At 44.8% G+C, this 25,408-nt stretch overlaps 1 protein-coding gene across 16 annotated transcripts in view; it reads left to right on the top strand.

The window, feature by feature from the left end:
• Nucleotides 1-25,408, top strand: part of ERC2 (ELKS/RAB6-interacting/CAST family member 2) — a 918,423-nt gene that overhangs the window by 736,619 nt on the left and 156,396 nt on the right. For 3 of the 16 annotated variants that reach the window (XR_012489712.1, XR_012489713.1, XM_074313138.1), the window contains exon 19: nucleotides 4,957-5,022. The exons of 12 other annotated variants lie outside the window; for them this stretch is intronic. Coding sequence is in view for 2 of the 4 variants with exons in the window: in XM_074313138.1 (XP_074169239.1) it covers nucleotides 4,957-4,983 (27 nt within the window). In the remaining 2 variants the exon portion in view is untranslated. Of the gene's footprint in view, nucleotides 1-4,956; nucleotides 5,023-5,384; nucleotides 5,423-25,408 lie in introns of those variants that run through there. One more of the 16 variants, XM_074313139.1, reaches the window with a different exon arrangement.

The following is a 25,408-nucleotide window of genomic DNA, read 5'->3' as shown; positions in this document are numbered from 1 at the left end:
GAGTCATTCGGAAAGCAAGAACCGAGCCTTCCTTCCTTACTCATTTGGAAATATGTAAGTTCCCAGGCCAGACAAGACACTGGGAGGCAGTGTGAGGGGACAGCAAGTGCTGCCTTTTTCCTCAGGGACCTTGACTTTTGTTTGGGTGCTGATGACATGCACATCTAAGGACACATGCGGTTGCACGTGAGCTGCTCTTTCTTCTAAGAGCCAGAGGGACCCTACCTAAGTTGTACCATCCAGCTCCATGACAACCAGGATCTTGAACGGCTTGCAAAGCAGTGGTGCAAAAGCCAAAGTACTTCCGAGCTGAGCTAGGCAGAACCAACAAGTGCCTCCTGAGGTCAAAATGAACTCTTCTTTCTGTGGCTTCCCAGCTCATCTGTTGGAAGGGTCTACCTTTGTGCTCAGACAGACTGGAATTTGACCCTGGCTCCAAACTCCTGGCCAGTGGCCTTCGGTGAGCCACCTGAACTTTCTCTTCAAGCCGTCCTTTCCACATCTGCACAGACAGCCCGCCGACAGCTGTGTCCTGGAGCTGTAGTGAGACTCAGAGAAGAAACAGGAAGATGTCACCCTCTCTCTAATGTGGAGCAGGTGCTCATACCTGCTGGCTCAGTTCTAGCCAGATCAGAAATAAGCTGACATTTATATTTAAGCAGCACCAACCAGGTATCTGAATCTGGATAGGACGTTTCTGTTCTTTGGGGGAACTTATCTGCAAATGGGCCACATAGGCTGTACCAAATACAACTCGGGTAAGAATTTGTAGCCATTCCTGATCCGGACCTCATCACCTGAACAACAACACCTATCCAAGGGCTAAGCATGTTCCAGGAGGCAGGAGAAATGAGAGGAAGAAATGGGAGGTCTTCACAGGAAGGTTAGGACTTGACCCTGAGAGAAAACTTACTAGTGCCTCCCCTCCCCCACGAGGCCCGGGGTCCCTGTTTTCCAGGCTCACACCCATCGTTTTCCTTTACACATGTGTCCGTCTTTCCCAGCTCTGGCCAAGCCTTCCGTTGGATATTCCATGAGGGTTTACTTTGGCTGAACCTAGGTGCAGGGCAAATCATAAATCCCACCCTGTGAGCCTGCTTTGGTGACTTGTGTAGCCAAAGTTTGCCGAGTCCTAGGGCTTGAAATTTTCAGAAAGTGTCAGAGAAGCCATGAACTGAAATAGAGGTGGGGGTGGGTCTGGTGACTGTCCCCACCAGACCCCGTTAGAACCAGGATAGGCTCCTTGCATCTCTTCCCACGAGAAAGCCAGGATAAACTTGCCAGTAAAGACAGCCACTGGCTTCTCACAGAGGCAGTGGGGCTGATTTGAAGATTAACACTTCCATAATTTCACTCTCATTTCCAGCTAGGACAGGTGTGACAGTGATATCCCCTTTGGGAACTTTTTTCAAGAAAAAAGCTGACTATCAACTCAAAGAGAATTGCAGGTGTGTGTGTGTGTGTGTGTGTGTGTGTGTGTGTTTTGTTGTTGTTTAAATCCAGTGATGGGCCAGGGCTTGCCTGTTGGCTGTACCTAATACTTCAAAATAGAGACCAATTAAAGGTTTACACCGGGCCATTTATCATGTCAGATTATAGAGTTCCTTCCCAGAGCTTCTTGGCTGGGGCTTATAAATGGATCCACAACAGCGGAGTCTCCTGTCTCGTCAGCGATGACTCAGCCTTTGTCCTTAGATCTTGTCATCAGCGTGGCCCCATGAGCGGCCTATCTGGTGAGGAATTTTGTTTTATCGCAGTATTTAGAGAATCGCATCAGGGCCTGGGACTGCAGGATTTCCATCAAGGCCTCATCTCATCTCTGGAGCCATAGACACATACTAAGGTTATTTGACAGTTAAGCCTCCCTTCTCTGTGAAATTTGCTGTGTTTTGTGGTCACTGCGCTCTGGCCTTCAGCTCGCCTTGGATGTTCCCATCCCCAGATGCTGTGGACAAAAGCACTTGGATAACTGATGGGCGAGAGGCTTTCTTCCCATCCGGATATTTTGGCAACTCTGACATAGCCATCACTCAAGAAAAACACACAAGGGAGCAAACAACAGGCAGCATCCAGAGAAGACACTGAAACGTTGATCTGGAAACAGGAAAACAAGGAGAGGACACAGACTCTCCCAGGCCTAGAGATACCTTTTAAATTCTAAATCCTTCTAAGTAACCTGGCATGACGTTTGGGATCAAGTGATATCTGTCTGTTTCTTATTTTTCGGTCCCCCAATTTACGTTTCTGTGCGGTAAGGTTGCTGAATGAATTAATATTTGCATCCAAAGATGCAGGCGATTGCAGGAGTCAAACAGCTGTGAACGTATGGAAATACTTGGAGCTCCCTCTCTGATTAGCTCCTGCAGTTTTGTTTTTTATTCCCCAAGCAGACACTCACTCTGACCCAGATCACTGGGTGATTAGGGTCAATGCATGTTTAAGCTTTGAAGATTAGAGACCAGAAATGGCCACCACTTCCCTTTCTATTTTCTTCTTAAAACTTTAAACTTTAGAAACTAAAAACTTGAAAAAAATGTGTAATATTCTGAGTTCACTAAAGGAATTTACCCACATTTCTGCCATGTTAAATGTTAGCAGAGTTTATATTGGACTGTCATATTTCTTTACTTTATTCACTAGCATACAAGACGTCGATCTCAACATCTGGTTTTTAATAACCCTCGACATCTGGGAGCTCCTTTTTATTCCTATGGTGGACGAGGCACAGTAGTGATATTGGCTGTGTATATTTTCAAGCTACAACTCCTGTCTGTTTCAATCATAATTAATTACCACTTTTTAATATATTTAATTTGCTAAAAGTGATTTGCATTAGACCACATTTCACTGTTAAGAAAACAGTGGTAGATTTTGGTGGCAGTGGCTTTTCTCTTTCTTTCTTCTTCTTTTTTTAAAATTTAAAACCCTGTGTGAATGACTTTCAAACAAACTGAATGTATACATGCTATTGGGTTTTAAATGCAAAATGAAATAAAGTGCTCTGCAAGGAAAGTGATTTTTACAGCCATTTAGAAGCCGTCAGCAGAGGCTATAGGCTGTGTTTTGGGGAAAGCCTTTTATTTTGTTTTGTAACTTTGGCAAATCACAGCATCTCTCTGTGCCTAGAGTTTCCCTATAGCAGTGAGTCTGGGGGTCAAAAACTTGATGATGAAAGCTCAGGCCTCCATCCAGAGAAATATACTTGCACACATACCCACAATATTCTGCATTGAATTTCAACAGGTTACTGGACCCCTGGAAACCCATTTATGGATGGCTGAGGGTCCCATGCTGTAGATTTTCCTTCTTTATTATCATAAAAAGGGACATCAACTTTGCTTTTCTCCAGGAACTGAAAGGAAGTTTAATGAATGCAAAAAATACGTGTTTCTCAAGTTATGTAGGGAAAAGAGTAGTTTATTGCCAGGAACAATTACTAGACTGTGAAGAGATAAATCAACACAGGTAAATTTTACATGAGGAGACCCAGCGAAAATGATCAACTGTAGCTGTTTTGTTTTTGCCAGAATATCCTGTCTAAACTATCAAGAGCAAATTCATACCAAGCTGTCCAATTCTGACTGTGTGCAAATCTCCTGACTGACTTCAGTTGGGGGTGCTTAGCCCTCTGTGATCCATAGACCACTTTTGGCAGTCTGGTGAACTCTCTGAACCTCTTCTCAGAAGAATCTTTTCCAATGCATAAAATAAAATACAAAGAAACACAAAGGAAACAAATTATATGAAAATTCAGTTCAAGACTGCAGACCGAAATCCTCGAGTAGATGAAAATTACCTTTGCCTATTGGCAGGATTGGACTGTCTGACATGGCTGTTTTTTGAGATCAAAAATGGTCATAAATTGGCATTTTCATATTACTCAACTCAATAGTGCTAACAACTTAAGCAATAAGGATCCAAATAGTGAAGAAAAATATTCCAAGTTATTTTTTTTCCTAGTCCTGATTTTTAAAACAAAGAAACAAATCATGGCAAAACCTGGTTTCATCAAGGAATTAAGACAGCTCCCAAATTGTATGTGAGACCAAAATATGAACCCACCCAGTCTTCTACACGTTGTTTCCATCCTTGCAGTAAACCGTGAGAATTGCTCAAAACAGGACCCGGTGTATGTTCTTCTGTCTCCCTGCCTATCTGCCACTTCACTATGTGGGGAAAGTGGCCCGAGCCATTCAGGAAACCTTTTCAACAGCAAGAATTCAGACCAAATAAGTTTCAGGTTAGCCACAGTTGAACACAGTTTTAAGTTAAACAAAATTTTCTTTCTACTAGCATTCTACTGAATTGGAAGTTTACTCTCCTTTCTTTTAAACTTATATGATTGCAAATGTATACTCATTCCATGGCAGGCACATCCTCTTTTATGCTGAGAGCAAAATAGAACCTGACAAACGGAGATCACAGCATGTTTGAGCCTTTGCGAAATAACCAATGTGACTTAATCGCATGCTACAAAGTTTGTTCCACCCAAGTCGATTTTTTTTAAATACTTCTTCAGCCTTTATTGATATTTTAAGCTTATGAGAAATTAAGGGTATTTGATTACTGTAATTACTTCTCTGCTTACTTAAAAGGTTTAATCTCCTCCTCAGGCATTTGCAATTCAGATTGCATGCTTTCCAAAAAAAAAAATCATCTGCTAATGTAGACTAATTTTAATCTTCTAATCCAATCTTGACACAGAGTCAGAGCTGGGTAGGTGGAATGTTTTTGTGTGGGGGTTGCCTTAGATGCAAAACTCAGTAATGTCTTTGACAAGTCGGTGACGTGGAACTTAAGTTAATACGGATTTTTTTTTTCTTGCACTTTAAGATTGAAAAACAAAGTGAAGATTGGTGTGCCTTTCCAGTGCCTCACGGTGTAACTAACCTTCTCTTCTTTCATTCCGGTGCTCCCCTCCTCTCCGTGCACCTCCCTACCCCGGGCCGGCCTCAGGATGACGAGGAGGGCATATGGGCATAGCCGGGCCTGTAAACCAAAGTTCCAGTTTTGTTTTGAGGGGTGAGAAACCATCTTTTATATCATTTTTCTTTAAAAAATTGCATTCTAGTGTTGTATTGTGTGCGTGATCATTTGTGTTCGCTGATGTCTGTGACTGTGCCCTGTGCTTGCTTCTGTGTTCTGTGACTGTCCCCAAGAGCCCCTCCCGCCTCCCCTGCCCCCCGCCCTTGCCACCCTGAAACCACGGTATTGCTCTGCCTTGTTGGGGCTGGGTTGAGCACAATTCAAAATGTTTCTTTGTTATTTAAGATGTAATCTATGCCCTCGCCAGGGTGTATACACACTTTTAAGTGCATGATTGTGGACTCGAATTGTCACAGTTCTCCAGTCGTGGTTTTCAGCCCACTGCTTGCTTTTGCCAGATGTGCCAGTGTGGTGTGACTCTCACATCCGTCTGGTGGTGTCAAATGTTTGGCAAGGAATAAGGAAAATAAAAGCATATGTCTTCATGGAGCTGAAACTATCATCTCTAAGAAGCCCGTTTAATGGACTATACTGTCTCTTCTATGGCAGTTCTGAAGAAAACAGAGGATCAAGGCATAGTAATGGTGAATGGGTAATTATACCTCTTTGAATGAATTAGATTAGAAATATTAATATTGGCAGGTCTCAGTGGCATTATATCTGTTGTTTTGTTTTGTTTTTTACAGTTGTGCTTCTACGGAGCTTTGCATTATAAATTTCATGCATTGCATTTTTCAGAGGGTTATGCTCTTTTAAAAGTTGACTTTTAGCTACTAGGAGCCCACCTTTTATTTCTGTCCGGTCTGCATTATAATGGAATGGCGGTGCATGTAATTGCCACAGTTATAAATGGAACATTGAACTCTAGCGACTTGCGCTGCTGGGAATCACCCCTCTCCAGGATACTGCAGGCTGTTTAACACAGGCCCCACCTCCCTGGAGTTGAATATGCCTGTGATTACGTTGAATATTCTGTTGAACTTGATGACACTGCATATGCCATTTTGTTCAGAACAAGGAACGTGGTAGGTTGTGTACCATGGTGATTTCTGATGGTCAAAAAAAGTACTCAGCATGTCGTTCTTTTTCTGGGCCAAACATGAAATGTCACAGTGCCGGAGAAGCACCAGGTCTGTGACTAGAGAGGCAGGTCTTTGGGATAACTTAACAGGTGTGTCCTTCCTCAAGTCTTGCCTTCATATGTCATGGCAGTCATGCTCCAGGTGAATTTTAAAACAATAACTGGTGTGTGCTTTGCCTACGGGTGACGGTGCCATTGGTGTGTTTCAGTGCTTGGCTGAGCCTATTGTAGGTCCCACCAATGAGTCAGATTGTGTTCTCCGATCCAACAGGAAATAACAGGGGGTTGATTTTCAGATACAGTATCTTGCCCTGTAGTAAAGATGTAACACCTGGATCCATTGACTGCCAATAGAACCCACTTCCTGGTCATATCTGAATATCTCCTTTCTTCTGTCCTGAGTAAAGGGCAAAACAGCACTGGAATTAACCCTTTCAGATGCAAAGTAGCTCTGAAGGGAAGCTTGTCAGTATGAGGAGGTGGGGAAATCAGAGAAAGTCTTAAGGTTCCGTCGGAGAGACTCTCTTCGTCTCTAGGGAAAACTAGAAAAGAAATATCACATAATACTCACCTAGAAAAGCTAATAAAAGTCTAAATTGACCTAAAACCAATATTAAATGAGAAGAAAAGGTTGTAATGTTAAACAGCAAACGTGTGAACCCTGCCCACCACATGCCTGGAGTAGGGAGGCAAAGGAAGGTTCTGGTAGTTTAGCAGTTGTCTTGAGAAGTATGGGTCTTACTTGGGGCTTTTCTATAAAGCTGCTGCTTCTGCCATCATACATGTTAGGGTGCTGGACTGCATTTGTGTCTCCTTCTGAATAGGAATGATTTTTATTGCTCTTTCACAAGCTTCACGACATCTACCCTGCCACCTCCTGACACGGGAACCTTGTGCCCAGGCCCACAGAAACCCTTGCTTTGCTCAAGGCAAATGGAGACAATGGTGTTGAACCCCTACCCCTTTTATTCCTTCATGAATTTCCCCAAACACCATGGACCCCGCGAAAACAAATGTCTTCTGCAAATTAGTCAATATGTAATTCTGCTTTAATATGTTGTAATACATTTTATAGGCTTCTGGGGAAAACTACTTATCTTTCTTTATGACTCCTTTAAACAAGTTTGCTCAGATATCTTCAGGCTTTTAAAACTGTATCTTAGGGACTTAAATAATGAGATACTGGGGAACTTACTAGTTTTGAGCAGCCGTTGCACGTTCTGAGTCACGTTACAATCTGTGGAGCCCAAGGAGACGTCAAATTTGTACCTAAGGATGGGCGATGGTGGCGCATTAAAAAATAACTGTTTTGAATATTTTGATTTATGGCCCTTATAAAAAGAAATATTACAAGAAGTTCTTTTACTAAGCATCAGTAATATGCTTATAATAGCACCAGAAGGCTGTGACTTGAATCTGGTGTTTTGGTGCTGAAATGAATCATAGTTTAGGAAAAGTTGCTCCAAAAATGACAACAATTTGGAATTAATATAACAACCCTGATAGCGCCTCCCTTTTTTTTTTTTGCCACTTCTAGATATTAGCCCAGGCATAACTTATTTGTCTCACTGTGATCATTCAAAGGTGGTGTTTTCTGAGAGCAAAGTGGACTGGGGAAAGTTTGCTTTCTAAAGAGTTGTGACAGCCCCTAGCGCTAGCCTCCCCATCAGCCAAACCTCACACCCAACCCAGCGTTAGCAGCACGTAGCCTGTGTAACCCACAGAACCCCGAGATCAGAAGGGCTCCGCTCTTGATTTCATGTCTGCTGTCAGGGTCATGAAATTCTTAGTAATTTTTGAACAAGGGGGCTCACAATTTCATTTTGCACTGGGTCCTACATATTCCATAGTCAGTGCTGCTTAGATCTACCATGTATCCCTAGTCTCTACTTCCAGCTTTACTCTATCCCCCTCCCTAAAAGGTCATCCCCACTCCTCTTTTCTTAAGGCTAGAGCTTACCTTTGGCCTGCCCTATTGTCATGGTTTTCTTGCAGAGAGCCCCCCGGGGATCCCTTTGCAGCATGCTGTGGCCCTCCTCCTGCAAACACTGTCCTCTCAAACCATCCCACCCTCCACTCTTGATTGTGAAAATGTGCGCCTGGAGCCCTTACTGCATTTGTTTTTTTAAATCTTGCTTTGCAAAATACAGGAAAAGCAGGCTACTTAATTCTCCATTATTTTCTTTCGGGAAAATCCACTTGATGTGGCAATCATTTGTGTCAGCAAATAACGCTTCGTTTTCATTTAATGGAGGTGCTTTCCTTGGACCCCCAAGAGGCACTTTGGTTTGTGAACATTTAATGAGGTGGGGCAGCAAGGGACCCAATCAAGTCACCTTGTGAGATCTAGTGCCACAGCTGCCTTGACGTTTGAATGTTCCAGCTTTTACTGGGAACTCTCATAATTGAGCAGACAGAGAGAACAAGATCATTTTTATTTCCGAAACCACTAGAAAGGAATAAGTCTTTTTTGATTGAAAACATGCAAATTTCTCGGACCCGATTCATAAAAATACAGATGTGGGCATTAACAAGTTTTGGCAGGGGGCTGTGATGCCAGGAGATACATCCTGTTCAAAATGAAAAACTGGAGCTCATGTGCACAGTGTTGCAGAGAGTGCAAGTATGACTCACAGAGCTCTCAGCCCAGGCGGGGGTTTTCACACAGAGAAGCAGCGCTGGGAGGCCGCTGGAACTCCCTGGCATGCCACCTCTCAGGAAGAATGAGGAAGGAGGTGTTTTTCTGTGGCCGGAGAATTTATGCTCTGCTTGCCTTCCTTTAGCAGGCAGCGTCTAGGCAGCAGGCCTGTGCTCATCCTGGGGCAAGAGAAATCCAGTAGCTGAGGAAGAAGTCAAGGAAGGAACCCTGGGTCTTCGTCTTCTCAACCAAAGTCCTGGTTTCTCTGCAGAGTGGAGCTTTTCTTTTATACCTCCCCTGTCAGAACACGAAGCAGAGTTTTTCATTCAGTATGTATATCCTACAACTGAGAAGCTGGTGCATTCCTCCTTGTGCCATTGGCTATTAAGATTTTTATTCATTTATCCGTTCGTTTGAGCATTTTCCACTTACTCATCCATCCTTTCATCAAATGGTTAAATTCTTGGTTAGACGCTGAGAAAACAATGAGTAAGATAGATGTGGTTGCTACTCTGCAACTCTTATGAGCTAGTTGAAGGAAACAGACCATATGGAATTAAAAATATGAATGGAGACCTTATACATGTTGATCATTACTTTGATGGAAAACAGAAAGACATTGAGATTAACAAGAGGAACCTACTTCCGAAAGGATGTTCGGTGAGCATCTCTCCAAGGGAGTTCTATGCCAAGCCTTCAGAGGAGGAGCGTCAGGAGGTATCCGTGCCTGGATGTGTGTGTGGGATGTGGTCCCAGGCAGGTGTGCAAAGGGCTGGAGGTGGGGAAGAGTTTTATGGGCTGAAGGACCATAAAGACTACATCTCTGGGTAAAGAATAAGATAGTAGATGAGGATAAAGGAGTAGGAAGGAGCCAGATCACGTGGGGCTTTTTGGGCCAAGGTGGAACATTTGGGTTTTAGCCTAAGAAAAATGAAAAGAAATTTATTGGATTTTTAAGCAGGGACGTGACAGCATTAGCTTTATGTTGTAGAACAACCCTGGCTGCCGTGTAGATGAACTGTCATGGCAGGAAGAGCAGAAGTAGGGGCGGCTCCATCACTTGTGAGAAAATCGATGGCGCTGACCCAGGGTATCAGTGGGGGAGATGCAGACAGGTAGGTAAATTGGAGATGAGACTGGGACGTGAAGCCAGTAGGATTTGGATGGGAAGGTAAAAGAAGGGACTGAACTGAGAATGCTTCCAGATTTCTACCATGGGGGTCAAAGCTGGGACATATTACTGGAGGGAGGGGCCTGAGTAGGATCCAGAGCTCTGTTTTCCCTCAGTGTCCGGTTGAACTGGGCAAGGGAGAGGCAGGCTTTTGACTTGCCCTCTTGTCTATTTGCATGTATATCAACAGGGGCATCTGTGGCTTCTCGCCACAGTGACATGGAGGCTGTCCAGTTTACAGCATAGCTGAAGTCTAACTTCAAGAGACAGTCCCTCTGTCTCTCCAAGAAAAGGAGAGAACTTGAATATCAATGATTGCAAAGCAAAATCAGCAGTCATAGAATAGGGAGGCATGTGGGGCATAGTGGTACAGAAAAATCGAGTTCCCGAAGTTATAAAAGGTTGAAGAGGACCTAGAGAGAGAAGGAAGATACCATTGCCTCTTGCAGTTCCCCTGAACTCCCTAGGCATCAGGAATTTTGTCCGTTAAGGGGCACCTCCTGAGATTTCAGTGGCTTGGAATGAATGACTACCCACCTTGACATTCTGAGTGTACAGTGGACCCTTGAACGATGCAGGGGTTGGGGAGCTGACCCCACATACAGTAAAAAATCTGCATATAACTTTGGACTATCCAAAAATGTAACTACTATGCAGTCATCTCTTGGTGTCTGTGGGGACTGGTACCAGGACCTCCATGGATACCAAAATCCAAAGATGCTCTAGTCCCTTATATAAAATGGCGTAAAACATTGCATTCCGTCAACCCTCTGCATCCACGGATTCCCAACTGTGGATCTAATAAGTGAACCCATGCCGTTCAAACCTGTGCTGTTCAAAGGTCAACTATTGTTTTCTTCAGAAGAGGCTTTCAATAATCTGCTTTAAGGAATTAAGCTGAGAAATAACCAGAAGTAGCCATGAGATGTTTCAGAACCACCATGACAAAGGCGCAGCCTACTTCCAGTTGCAGAAATAATTCCTGGGCAAAGTGAAATGTTTTTGCTGTCTTCTTTTTTTTTTTTTTTTTTTGACATTTCTGCTCCTCTGGAAGATAACTGTATATTTATGTCTTCTAGTCAGGCTCGTAAAGCTGTTGTTCTGAGCTATAAGTTGAATGTACTACCCAAAGTCCTTGCAGTCAATAATTCATTCAAAACTATTTCTTCCTCTTAGTACTGGAGGTGAGGCAATGCACAAAGTACAGTTCCACCCTGGAGGAACTTAGAGTAGTACAAACACTCATAGTACACCGATTCTTCAGCTGGTGTTCACATACCCCCAAGGGTCTGCAAATCCCTTGATATGGTTAACAGACTTTGATGTGGGTATGTGTGCATTCCCCAAGAAGAGAGAAAATATCTATGAACCTCAGCAGATATTCATAGGGGGCAGTGACTCAAAAAATGTGGAGAACCACTCATCTATGAGAGACTGATGACAGCGTGGTAGGGTGGCCATTGTGTGGTGTCTGGATTCAGATGGGCCTGGGTTTGGATCCTAGCTCCAGCACTGTTTGTCTGGGTGGCCTTGGGTGAGTGTCGTTCCCTTCCTGCCCCTCCATTTTCTCACTTGGAGAAGGTTGTGCACACCTCCCAGGGCTGTGGTGGGAATGAGATGAGATGAGGTGAGTAAGAGGCCTAGCCATGCCTGCTGCATGGTGAAGGCTCAGTTCTCTTTAGAATATCATTATTATTGTTATTACTTGGCTTGGAGGAGCAGGCTTTATATGCCACCTGAAGAAAATAGTTGGTAACTGTGGGCTGGGTGGGTTTGGGGTGTAAAAGAAAAGACGGAAGAAAATTGAAAGGGGGAAGCTATTCTGACAACCATTGCTGCACAAACCAGCTACACATTTTCTCGCTGGTCTTAAAGCATGTTTACCCTAAAAACACACCCTCTTCAGTTACCTTTGATTTTAATGATACCCGGGAATAGCAAAGGAAGGTTTGCTTGCTGAAGACTATGGATTAGTCTGTGTTTCTAGCAGGGAATTGCTTTCAGCTGAAAGAAAAATCTAGTGAGTAATGTGAAAAGCCAGTGAATATTTAACAAACAATTTTGAGCTGATGGACTGGAGGAAAGAAAAGGATAACAATAAATAATGTCTCAGTCTACCTCTTTCTGCTCTCAAGGATGATGGACTTGGGTGCTGGGTAGAAGGTTTTAAGCAGAATCAAGAACAGTAAATAAATTCTCGTGGATTTTTCTGGAGCTTGGAAGGGTTACCTGGCAAAGCAATGCGTGTTGGCTTGGCGACGGCTACACTCTCAGGACCTGAGATCTGGCTGAGAAATCATAAACAAAGAGTGGTGATAGATGAACGTGGCCCAGAGGCGGGAGCTGTGCAGCGGACTGTTGTTGCATTACTTTACGTCCTCCCTGTGCCAGGCCTGGCGCGCAGGAAGCGCTGCGGCCTCTCCCACCCCTTTGTCATGTGCTCTAGAGTTTGGAGCTGGTCTGGTCTTGCTTAACCTTTTTATTAATGACCTGTTAAGGGGAGAAAAGAGCATGTGAAGGAAGTCGCAGATGACACTAATTTGGGAGGTGTTGGAAACACTAGAGAGGTCAGAAAAATCACACAAAGACCCAAAGAAGGTTAGGCACATGGAGGGAAAGTAACAAATCTTGGAGAAGTGCAGTCATTCACATCTGGTGAAAATTAATCTGAGATACAGATATCAATGGGTGGGAGGGGTATGAAAAACTGAATGCTAAAAGAAAAATAATACATGGAGTGGACATCGGGAAACCCAGCCACGGGTGAGAGCAGGGCGAGGGGTCAGTGGCCGTCAGCACTGTTTAGGTGTTAGCTGGTGCCAGAGGCAGGCAGCACCATGTGCCAATCCTGCTCGTAAACTGTGTTGTGTGCTTGGGACATTACAGTGTTAACACACTGTCTTCCAGAGGGTCACCTAACTTACCAGGCAGATGGAAAGGCTTTTTAAGGAACACAACCACTAAATGACATCGGGACACCATTTGATGTTGTCAGACATCAATCCACAACTTTCAACAAGAGTTAGCCCTTAAACATATGGCCAGAATGGCGTTTTCAGGGAGAACGTGAGAGGGATGTGTAAATGGGGGCTCGAGAAGGCTCCTACGTAGGTCTCCTTTCTAGAATTGTAGACCAAGAGCAGACACTGCTCAGAGGCCTGCTTTGGGGAGCCATCCTTTTGGAGGGTGGTGTTAACAGGCTGGGCCAGAATTTTCTGGGTGGTTCAGGGAGGGGAACTTCAGCCCCATCTCTTTCCCACCATCTCCACAGCCCCAACAAAATGGAAAATGCAGACAACAACATCCAACATAAGAGTGCTTGTTTATGGCCACCACCAACCAGCGTGGCTATATTCCTTTCTGCCACTGAGGCATCAGTGGGCTGGAAGCCCCTGGTTATGCCCAGACGTACCATAACTCTCCTCAGGCCTTCTCCATCCATGCCTTCCCAGGAGTAACATGACCCCTGCTGGTCGCCTTGGCTACCAGGTGATCTCATGAAATAGGTGCTACAGTTCCCATTTTGCCTGGGTGACCACAGGGAACCTCTCCCATGAACATGTCTGTCAGGGACATTGGGGTAGGAATATACATTCCCTCTAGCTATGTTTTCCAGAAAAACACCCCCCCACACACACACACACACAATGCTAAGAATAACAGCCCTTGTCTGAGCTGTCCCCGTCTCTCCCACACAGATCCTGCGCTTGTAAACACTGGGTCACACTAGCTCACAGGGCTATTCCCTTGGTGACAGAATCTCTAGGATGCTTCACCTGCATACAGAGGAGCCCTGCCTGTTGTTTCTTTTAACCTTTGTGAGCTTTCCACAGCCAGAGGTCAACCTGGCTCCTTCATGCCCCCACCATGTGGCTTAATAGGTAAGGCTCCTCCTGTCATGTCTGTGTCAGGCATCGCAGGGCTTGCGCAGCTGGGAATAAGGCCCATCCAGAAGCATTTCCTTGTTACCTCCATCACTGTGTACTTGCAGAGCGGTGGAAACAACCCTTCTGGAAGCATATAGAAAAAAAGGTTGTTAAAGCCTCTGAGAGGAGGCCATTTCTCAGTGAAATCTGTTAGACCCAAACCAAAAGGCAGATGCCCATATGTGACTAAAGACCCCTCTGTACACATTGTATCTTTGTCCTTCAGAGGAAATCATAGGATGCGGCTCTGAGATAAAAATCATGAAGACCACTTTCACCAGGAGGCCTGAAGTCCTCGCAGCCACTGCTTCATTTTCCCGTTATTCCTTTTATGCTCACTGTGGAAAACTTAGAATGTTGAAGGAGGAATCAGAAGAAAACATTTCTTACAATCCTCGTGCAGAGAAAGTACCATTTTTAAGCACATTGCCCTATACAGAGATGGTCATGTAAATGCGTACTTGATGCGGACAGAATCCAGCTTTGCATAGTCTTTGGTGCTGAGTGAATGGTAAGCACCCAAGCTCTGGAGTCACACAGTCGCAGTTCAGACACTGGTTCCCCCACTCTTACCTGCAGGCTTAAACCTTTAAAGGCAACTTGTTACTATTATTGTTGCTATTTACTCAATGTCATGTGATTGCCTTTCCGTGTTGACAAATTAACATTTGTGTATAATTTTGATTTCTGCAGAGAGCCTCGTCAGGCTGGGGGCGGGGGGCACACTGCAGCCCTCTGGGAAGGGGTGGGAGTAACAACAAATGAACGCTGCCCCGTGTGTTTGTTCTTGGCAGCGGTATGAGGCTTCTTTGTTCCACACTCAGGTGTCAGCAAGGAAGCCCAGATGCCTGTGGCTGCCCTGAGTCAGCATGTGGTGGAATTAGCAGCCCTGCTGATCCCCCAGCATCCATTCTTCTTTCAACACACCTTGATCTCTGATGTAACTGCATTATTTGAGACGAGTTTCTGCACAAATCTCTCTGGGAAAACAAAAGCACCCCCCACCACCACGTGGCATTGGGTCCTGACTAGGTTCTGCCTGTAGAGCTTTTTGCTTCTGTTGTTGGTTGCATTTACAGTTTTGTTTATTTTTTTGTACTTGTATCCCCTGGCGCCAGGGCACTAGCTTGGGAGTATGATGAAATCACATTTGAGGAAATCCTTTGCGCTCCTCTTTGTCTGAAGGCAGGTGACACACTAGGAAATGAAAGCACTTCTGTTTTCTTCTGAGAGAGGAATGGCTTGCCCCGTTAATAGCATCTCCACCAGCAGATTTGAAATACAGCTGAGCCTCACAGGCCGTTCAGTACAATTGGCGGCCGAAAGGAGTTGTCCTTCCCTCTCACGGAATGTGGAACTGAGAATGGGAGAATGAGGAAGTGTTCAGCGCCAGCGAGCCCTCCTGTCCCGCCTTACACAACAGGCTTGGGACTCGAAGAAATCTGATATGTCAGATAAGGCCGCGACTGTGTGTGAGGGTGCAAGCTGAGACGCGCCAGATAAATTTTCTCCATGTTATTATTTTTAAAATTATGAATGCACGAACATGTTTGCAGAGGCCAGACTGCTAAGCCGTCTCCACACTTCGTGGGTGAGTGCGAGCACCTGGTTTGAGGCTCGGGACTCCCGCCCTTGGAGGCTTTCTGGGAGCTTTACGTAGATGGGTGTCTCTCCTTGGTGTGCCTCTCACTTTGGGCAGGGACCGTGCACAGGAGGTATGGGCTCTGTCCATCTGCCCCTGGGATGGTCACTGCTGTTCCAACAAACACTGAGTGAGGGCAGAGGCAGCTGAGGGGAAGCCTTCAGCCCAGCAGCTCCATGCCTAGTCCACTCATCACCGGAAATGCCTTCCAAGTGCTGAGGGCTGACATTGCCACTTCTCCTACCTTCACTTTCACACAGGTCCCTCTCCAGTTTAGAGAAAATACCCCATGTCCATCCCAGATTTTCATCTACTCCCTTTTTAGCTCTGTGAGGGTGGCAGGCAGGTATCCCGGTGCCCATTTGACAAAGTAAAAGTGAGGTTTGAGCAGTTGAGATTTTTCCAGGGCTGTAAACGGGACATGGGAGGAGGAGGATATGAACTTGAAATGTCTGACTCTTGGTCAACTACTCCTTCCCCTGTAGCAGCAATTCCCTAAATATGTTCCTCAGAGCACTAAAAGTGTTGGGTATTAAGTGGCTCTATTTTAAACAAATTATAATAAAAGCATTCTGTGTTCAAATCAGTTTGAGCAAAACTGGATCAAACAGAATTAAACAGGGTTCTTCATTGCAGGCCTTCTCAGGGCCTTTGATAGGCCAGTGTCCTCAGGCTAGTTACTACACTCCGAGAGAAAGGGTGGGTTGGCTGGGTTTGCTGCACTTACTGCCCATGGGCCCCTTTCTTTCCAGACCCTCATGTAGAATTACTGCACAGAGAATATATTTGGGGAGAACTTTGCTGCAGCCTGCCGTCTCTTGGGTCTTCAGGATGGCCTATTTGCTCTAGCAAGTGGAGCTACCTGCATTGTTTGGGGTAGTTAACTAGGAGCCCAAAGGAGCCTCTGTCAGAAAGGATGGATGGGCCTGAAAAGGAGAGGCTTGGAGCCCAGCTCTACCTTCCTATGCTGAGCAGCTATGCTTTACCTGGAACCTGATGGGCATATATATCTAGTATCTAATAAGACATACGAAGAGGAATTGGGGCTTTAGCCATGTTGCCTTCATGAGGGAAATGGTGCAGGAGCTATGACGTCCGTAAAGGAGAGCACTGCCATTTCCTTTCCTGTGCTGTTTGCCACATGCCAGCCATTGTCCTAAGTCAAGCCTTGGCCAACTTTTCCTGTGATGGCCAGAGAGTAAGCATTTTAGGTTTGTGGGCCGAAAGGCAAAAATCAAGAATAGCCTATAAGTATTTATATAGCAAGAAAGAAAACAACTTTTTTTTGGTGAAATTCAAAATACAATGAGTGCATTTTTTTTTTTTTTTGTAATGCATGTCTACTAACAAGAAGAATGGGATTCTTTTTTGGGGGGATACCGTTCCACTTAATTGGGGTTCAAAGTTAGTCTCTGTCATCAACATCTATTGCAAATGTTCATCTGTGAATACTGATCTGGAGTAGTGTGTGTATTTCACCTTTGAAAATGTCTGTCCACACAGAAAGGGGAGACACGTGGCCATCCAAAGGCTGGCAAGTCCTAAGTGCCCCGCTGCCATCTGTAGTGTGCTGAGTAGCCATGCAAAACCATGCGATGCCACATGCCGCCTTGGTCACAGATACTTATTGCCATTGCAACGCAAAAGTAGCAAAAGACAGCAAAGAAATGAATGACATGGCTGTGTTCTGATATAAATTATATTTATGGACAAAGAAATTTGAATTTTCATCATATGTCACAAAATAGTCTCCTTTTGATTTTTTTTCCTGTTTAAAAAACTGTTTAAAACGGTAAAAACTATTTTTAGCTTGCAGACTGTACAAAAGCCAGTGGCGGCTGGATGAGACCCAGTGGGCCATCATTTGCCACCCTCATCTTAAGTGTTTTCACATTGAAAGTCCTTCCTGTTCAGTCTCCTTCTGTGGTAGGTGCTACGACTGTCTGGTTTTCCAGATGAGGAAACTTAGGCACAGAGACGGGAAGTTCCTTGTCCAAAGTCACACAGCTCGGGAATGTCAGAGCTGGGATTTGAACTCAGGTGTGTCTGACTCCAAAGCCACTCACCAGGACTCTTAATTGTCTGTATTGACTCACATTGCATTCTCCAACATGACCCTCTCCGATCTGCTTCCGTCTTCAGTCGCCCCACGCATTCCCCTCTGATGGGAAAGGGAAGATGGGCCTGTTTTTCCAAGAATCATGAAGATAGCCGACTAGGGCCCCATCTTTTCCCTCCCCGCCATCTCAGTGTTTTGCCGCATCGACCACTTCTTCTCTTCCTTCTCCTCATACCTCCTTTCACCTCGTCGTCCTCCTCTTGTTCTTTCCTTTTTCATGAATAAAATGTCCATCCTGCATGTGGGCGTTCATGGAATGGAGGTGGGAGCTCTGCATCCCCGCTCTGCCCCTTAGTGGCTGTGTGACTACGGGCACATTATTTCATCTGTCTGCACCTCCATGTCCTCCTCTGAAAAATGGGGAGAATAATGATTTATTTTCCTCCCTCATGGAGTTTTTGTGAAGATCAAATGAGATACCGATGTAAAATGCTAGCCCAGGGCTGGTATACAGTAAGTACTCCATAAATACTGGCCCTTGTCTGATTTTCTTCCCACTGTCACCTCCTTTGGTACCTTCTTCACTAATCACCCCTTACAGTCTTGCAGTGTCAGTATTTCTGTAATTGTTTATCACTTATCTATCATGTGTTACAAAGATCTAAATGTTTATTCGATGGCTGTCTCCTGAATCGGGTTGGGCACTGAGCACCCTCTGACCACTGTAACTGCTTTGCATCAACTCACATCATCAAAGAAACAAATGGAAGCAGTCTCTCTAGGCATCTTCCTGCTTTGGACCAAAAGCCCCCTGCCTGGCAGGGGCTGGACATAATTTTCGTAGGGTCAAGCAAATGGTCTAGGCAACAAAAATATATGCCCACAAATTCAAAAGCCCTCAATACATAGCCCCAATAAACTAGCACAGTTACTAGCCCATTGGAATTAGGTACCCAAAGAAGCTTAAAACTTTTCAACCATTACCAGAAATATTATCATAATGTGAAGTCAGGAGAAAGTCCAACAGAGGTCATAAAACAAGGGAAATTCCAAAGAAAATGCTAAAACTGCTTTTCCTAGATATTTGTACACTCTTATCTTGTCTGATCTAGAAAAGATGAAGGAAATATTAGAAACAGCATGTTAAAAAAGGCAGTGCTGCATCTTTTTCTGCAGAAAAGCATGTATACACTTGCAGGCTTGGATGTATTCTTAGAGAGACTTGCAAAGAACTGTGCAAGCAGGGTAGGTTCCAGGAGATTACAACTTCTTTGTGTTTCATGTTTCATGGTTGCTAGCAGCTGGCATCTTTGAGAAATCCCATGAAAAGTGGGCAGAGTTCCTTGTGCAAACTTCTGAGTAGAGGGTTAAGGAAACTGTGACTCTTAATCTGTTGGGAAATTTTAGGGTAAAAAATGTAATTGCATCTGAAATGCCAACAACCAAGGCCAAAGGAATGTCTCCTATATTGAAGGTTCTTTGTTGATGAGATTAAAAGCTAAGCTCTCGTGCTCCTGCCTACAAATTATTCAGATTATTTGAAAAGAAATGAAAGAAGACACTGGGAGGGAAAAAAATGCCACATACCTCATGATGTAGCTCTTAACTAACACTCACCTGTTTGGCAATTAGTTCAACAAATATGTATCGAGTACCTACTATGTACAATTCCACAGAAACTAGACAGAAAAGGTTCCTGCTCTCCTTGAGTCATTTGACTCAAGTAAGGTCTATTCTTAGTTATCTGTCCATGTAAGGTTATAAGAAGAATTCGAGGACTCTGCAGGTGAGCACAGGGCAACTGCACATCGCGTGATGGATATTGCCATGGATTCTGTATAGAAAGAGATGAGCATGGGCGATTTAGTTGGCTGACAGAGGGCTGTGTGACATGGCCTGAACAACGGGGTCAGAAGCAAAGAGGGGTAGCACACAAAGGAACTAAAAGAAGATAGGAAAGTGACACAATGGTATTTAAGTGACAGTTGACAGACCCCAATGGAGTCTCACAAGCCTGGTAGCCATGGAGCCCAAGTCATGATGATGAGTAGAATTTGCTCAGAGGTGGAGAACAGCCATTATCGAATGTCTCCTTCTCCATGTAAGTCCACTTAGTCTTCTTCTACCCCAACATGTAGGTCTTAGGTGTCCCGTTTTATAGAGAAGAGGCTAAATCACTCGCTTGAGGTCACTCACTAGGAGGTGGAAAGCCCGGGCTGGAAACCTGTTCTGTCATTCATCACCACACTCCATGCTCTTTCGTCAGTATTTTGTGGCCACCCTCAGCCACCATATAGCAAGAGGTTCTTCAGACCCAGCTCTTCAAACCACATACCAGAGTCTCTCCCCAAGTGGGTTATGTTCCAAGAATTGAAAGTCAGATGACTCAGGGTTGGGAAATCAAATAGTAGGATGAATGGATGGATGGATGGATGGATGGATGGATGGATGGATGGATGGATGGATGGATGGACAGATAGAATTTGCTATGTATTCTATATATTCTATAGATTGTATATGTTAAACTGTGTATTAGGTGTCCAGCTGACCCACAAAGCCTGTGTCATGTTGCTGAATTTCCTATGCTTGTGGAGAGGGTTGGGGAGCCTACTAGAAGGTAATCGCCATAATGTCACAGGAAAAACAATGACATTGAATGAAAACTTAATAAGGCATTGATTGATCTTGGGTCCTGATACATCCTAAGTGGTTTTGTTTAAAAGGAACAAAGGAAGGCGGTGCCCATCTCATGAGGTTGTTTTGAGAATCAAATCCATTTATCTCTGCAGTGTCTGGCGGGTTATGTAATACAAGCTATGTAAATGTTAGTTGCATGGATAAATGGAGACTTTTGACCAGTTCCCAAAAGGAATTTCTGAGTATTTTTTAAGGTTTAGAGAGGGATAGCCTAAATTATTTATTTTGCCTGATTTTACTTGGAAACAGAAGACTTTCCTTGACCCCTGTACCTTGGCACATGTGCATATGGTAGGTCCCTAAGTCGGCCATTCATAAGTCTGAGAATACCTACCTCAGCGAAAACTGCAGAACGGTACATCTGAGCAACAGATCCTGAAGCCCACGCTCGGGCACCTAACTTCCCGCGTTGGGAACAAGGACAGCTACCCTGAGTAGTTCCACCGTGCCGCCTACTTTATTTAGTGCCTGACCACGTGCTGACTCATTGCATCCCCCAAACAAACCCAGGAGGTGGGCACTATTCGCAGTCTCATTTTGAAGATAAGGACACTGTCCCCTAAAGCGTTTCAGAACACTGCCCCAGGTCGTGGAACCAGTGAGGGACAGAGCTGGAATGTGTACGTGGTCAGTTTGCCTCTGGCAGACACACTCTGGGTCAGGACTTCTCAGCCTCCACAGTATTGGCGTTTAGGGCTGGATTCTTCTTCATGGTGCAGCTGGGCATTGCAGGGTGGTTAGCAGCATCCCTGGCCTCTGCCTTCTAGATGCCAGGAGCATCCCTGTATCCCAGTTGTGACGACCAAAAAGGACTCCAGAAATGGCAAATATCCCCCGGTCGACAAAATTGCGCTTGGCTGAGAACCATAGTTCTACGTCCAGAGGTGCTCTAAGCGTGGGGCCCAGGAGAATTGCTGGATTGACTTAGAACACGATCAGAGTTTTACCCACAGACTGGAGCAGTTTCCCAGATTTCACAGCCATGAAGCCATCTGCACTGCTTGGGGGAAGCAGAGTTTTCCTGTACAGGGAGGGAATGGAAATGAACTCTAAAAATGTTCGTGTGTGCATTGGGATGTGGAAAGAGGGATGTGAGTGGTGGACGAAGATACAGAAAGATGATGTTTGCATGGTGACATGAGAGAGGGAATGCGGATCCGGAAAGGGACACACAGCTGCCACGGAGAACCCAGAAAGTCAGAGCTCTCTGGGCTCCGGCTAGAATTCACAAACTTTGTTCAAACCTCGATTCCACGCTGACAGGCTGCTTGAACTGGGCCAGTCATTTAACCTCATTGCCTCGGTTTCCTCACCAAAATGTAGACAATGTTTGTTTCCACCTCAGGGTGGTGTTTTGAGTTTCTAAAAGTGCCTGGCTTACTTATAGAAATGGCTCAAGAGATGCTATTCAGTTGCTCTGGCCACTCAACCTGAGGTTGTGATGTTTCTCAGCCAAGAAAATAGGACCTGGCCTCAGACTGCCCAGGTAACAATCCAGCTTGCCCACCTGCTAGCTGTGTCATCTCGATTGAGTATCTCAGCCTCTTTGAGCCTCAGCTTCCTCATTTCTAGTCCCTGCCTCCAGGATTTAATGTGAGGAAACTATGAGAAGAGACACAGGGAGCCCTTTGCACAGTGCCTGGCATCAGCGTTAGTGCCAACATGGCACCTCCCACCTACAGATTTGTGTTAGTTCGTTAGGGCTGCCAGTACCACCCACTGGGTGGCTTGAACTACAGAAATTGATTGTCCCACAGTTCTGGGGACTAGAAGTCAAGGTGTCTGCAGGGTTGGTCCCTTCTCAGGGCTATGACAGAAACTCTGTTCCATATCTCTCCCCTAGCTTCTGTTGGTTTGCTGGAAATCTGTGGCATTCTGTGGCTTGTGGATGCATCACCCCATCTCTGCCTTCATCTTCACATGGCATTCTCCCTGCGTGGGTGTGTCTGTGTCCAGATTTCTCCTTTTTATAAGGATGCCAGTCATGTTGGATTAGGGTTCCAGTATGACTTCATCTTAGCTAATTACATCTGCAATGACCCTTTTTTTCAAATAAAGTCACATTCTGAGGTCGTGCGGGTTAGGACTTCAACATATGAAATTTGAGGGGACATAATTGAACCCATAACAGGAGTCTATGAATCTCTTATAAAGATTTCTCTTAACTCTAAAGTTGCATGAGGGATTATTGAATTCCGAGTAGTTGGGGCCACCAAATGAACTTCTGTGAGCAAAGGAAAGAGCACTGTTTTAGGAGTGAGAACATGTACCACTTGGAAGGAGTGTCTCGAATTTTTCTGGCTTTTAAAATGTGTCTCCTTGGTTGTCTTCTCTGTTATGTGGGGCTAATGATAATAATTTTCTAGACCTGCGGACTGAAAAAAAGTGTGGCCGTAAAGACACGTTGAAACTCTCGAGGTTCTGTCTAGCTGCATTATTATTATCCTCATTATTTAGAAGGAATTCAGGGAAATGTTGGTTCCCACGTGGGGATTCAGCGTCTGTTAACTGGGCCTCCCTTCAGCATCCCTGCTCGCCTCTCCCCATCAAACACAGACCTGCTGCGGAAGTTCTCAAAACTCGCTGTGTTGCAAGATCTGAGCAAACTTGATCTTCCAGGTTTAACTTAAATATTGTTTCCATTTTGAAGCCTGTCATGTGGGTGTACCACAAAGAGCGTTTCGTTCCCCACCCCCACGCCCCCACCCCCAAGCCCTGGGTTGCAGTATGTAGGCAGTAACCGAATACTAGGAAGAAAGAGAGAGCCTGAAATGGATCCTTGGGCTCTGGGCCTGTGCAGAGACAAAGCAGGATGTAAGTAAAACCATTACTTCTCCCTTCTGATCAAAGGCGAGATGGTAACCCCGCCCCTCCTCCCCACCACCCAGCAAGCAATTAACACAGCCTGGCGTCTCCTCCAGAGTGAGGGGGTTCAGCCCGCAGGACCAGCTCTGGCTGCTCAGTGGGTGAAAGTGGGAGGCCCTGAGTGCCCCGGATGAAAAATGTGCTCATTTGCAAACAGAATCCATCACAAAACTCCGATGAGGGAGACACACAAACCAACCTTGTTGTTGACGGATTACACTTTTCATCTGCATTTTGGTGGAGATGTGAGATCAGAATTTGCCAGCAGGACCTCAAAGTAAAAGGTTAAAATCGCAGGAGCCAAGTAGACTAGCGCCTCTTGGATTTTACAACCACCCAGAGTCTTATTAAATGCAGATTCTGATTCCTCAGGTCTGGGTGGAGCATGAGAGGCTGCGTTTCTGACAGGCTCCCAGGTAGGGTTGCCAGATTGAGAGAAAAAGAAAAGGCTGGATGCACAGCTAAACTCAAATTTCCTCTGTTTTATCTGGCAACCCTACTCCCAGGCGACGTTCATGCTGCTGGTGTGAGGACCACACTTTGAGTGGCAAGGGTGTACATCATCAACACAAAAATATGATGAAAACATGAGGCTGAGTTAGTGGATGCACATCTGGTACAACTTAAAAATAAGCTCGTGATTCACAGGATAGTCACACTACAAATGTTTCTCGGTTATTGGCAGAAACAAACCAATAGCAGCAAAGAGTGTACCGACTTCTCTATAAAAAGGGCTTCCCTGCATTCCCAGGCTGAAGAGTCCTTCTGTTTGCTTTATGTATTTATTTGCTTAGTCACTTATTTAATATTGGTAAGTGCAATGTGAAGTTACGGCTGTAAGAGTTTTAGAAAGGCCTTAAAGAGCTGAAAACAATGCAGCGTTTTATGCTGGGGGCCTTGGGTGATTTTCGCCACATCCTGCCTCCCTTCCCACCTTGCCTTTCGAAAGGAAGGGGCCACCATGACTCCTCTTGCAGTTCAGCCCCTGACAGGTGATCTGCAGAGTTGCTGGGGCTCAGTGCTTGGTTTACTCTGACATTTGACATGCAAACCCAAGGCTCTGTTCCTTTGAAGCCAAGAGAACTGATTCTAACTCCTTTGAGGCCACTGAGCTACCTGAGCAGTCACTTACAGATTGCCGGAAGGTTGGCGCTGGAAGGCAGCTTAGCGATCGTTTATTCCAGGCCCTGTATTCCGCAGATGGACGGGGAGAGCTGTGGAGAACTTCCTCTTCCCCTGAGCTCTTGTCCCTCTCGCTGGCTACTCTGGTGGGCACCTTGCAAGAGCTTTATCCCTGGGGGCTGCCAGAGGGTTAGAATCAGGATTTTTTTCAGGGTCTTGTTTTTTAAGGGCTTTTTTGTTTATTTTGTTCTGTTTTAAGGTGGAGCAGGATTGCCTATATTCCAAATCTCCCTTGCCTATAGAAATCGCTTCCCTTCCACCCATCCATTCTTGAGATTGGATGGATAGCATCCAATTCTTGAGAGCAGGATTGCCTATATTCCAAATCTCCCTTGCAGGAGAAATCGCTTCCTTTCTATCCATCCATTCTTGAGATTGGGTTGAATTTTGTAAACATGCCTACCGTGATTTTAGTATGATTGATTTAATGAATCAGAGGCAGGCATCGTATTTTCCTAAGTTTAATAGTGCCAATTGTTTTATTCTTCAAGTCTTTATTGAGTGCCTACTGTGTGCCAGGTCTACGGAAAACGACAGTCATTCAGAAACTAGAGGACAAATCTCCCTCTCTCGTCCAGCCTCTTTTATGCCTATTTCTACTACAGCAGTGAATAAGCGTGGAATTTTCAGCTGAAACATTCAGAGGTTATTCACTGTAGTATGTTGGCAGGCTTTAATTTCTGAAACACTTTCAAATAAGATCCTTTCTCGAGTCCCATTTTTAGAAGTCCTACGTGCCACACCCCTACCCCTCAGCAGTATGTCCAACTTGGTATATGTTACCCTTTCTTTTTTTTAGTCTACAGTTAATTCATGATTCAATTATCATTGTAAAAGATTGAAGCTTGACTGAAGTAAACAGCTTAAAACCTGAATGTCCTTTGCCCTCTGCTCCCTAGCTCCATACTTCTCCCCAAAAGCAATATATGCTGATTAATTGTAAATATGCCCTTCATATGCATTTTTATAAATATATGTACATTTACAAATTTCATTTGTAACACCGATTGGATCTTATTATACACGTGCTTCTGTGGTTTGCATTTTTCACTTACAATATCTTGGTAAACGTTCTATTTCAGTATGTAGGAATCTACCTCATCCTCTTCTAATAGCTAGAGGAGCAATCCGTGGAATTCCCCTGCCAGGGTTTATTGAACC

Source organism: Rhinolophus sinicus, linkage group LG10 (genome assembly GCF_036562045.2).
Source record: "Rhinolophus sinicus isolate RSC01 linkage group LG10, ASM3656204v1, whole genome shotgun sequence".
NCBI lineage: Eukaryota > Metazoa > Chordata > Mammalia > Chiroptera > Rhinolophidae > Rhinolophus > Rhinolophus sinicus.
This window is presented reverse-complemented; position numbering and strand designations above follow the sequence as displayed.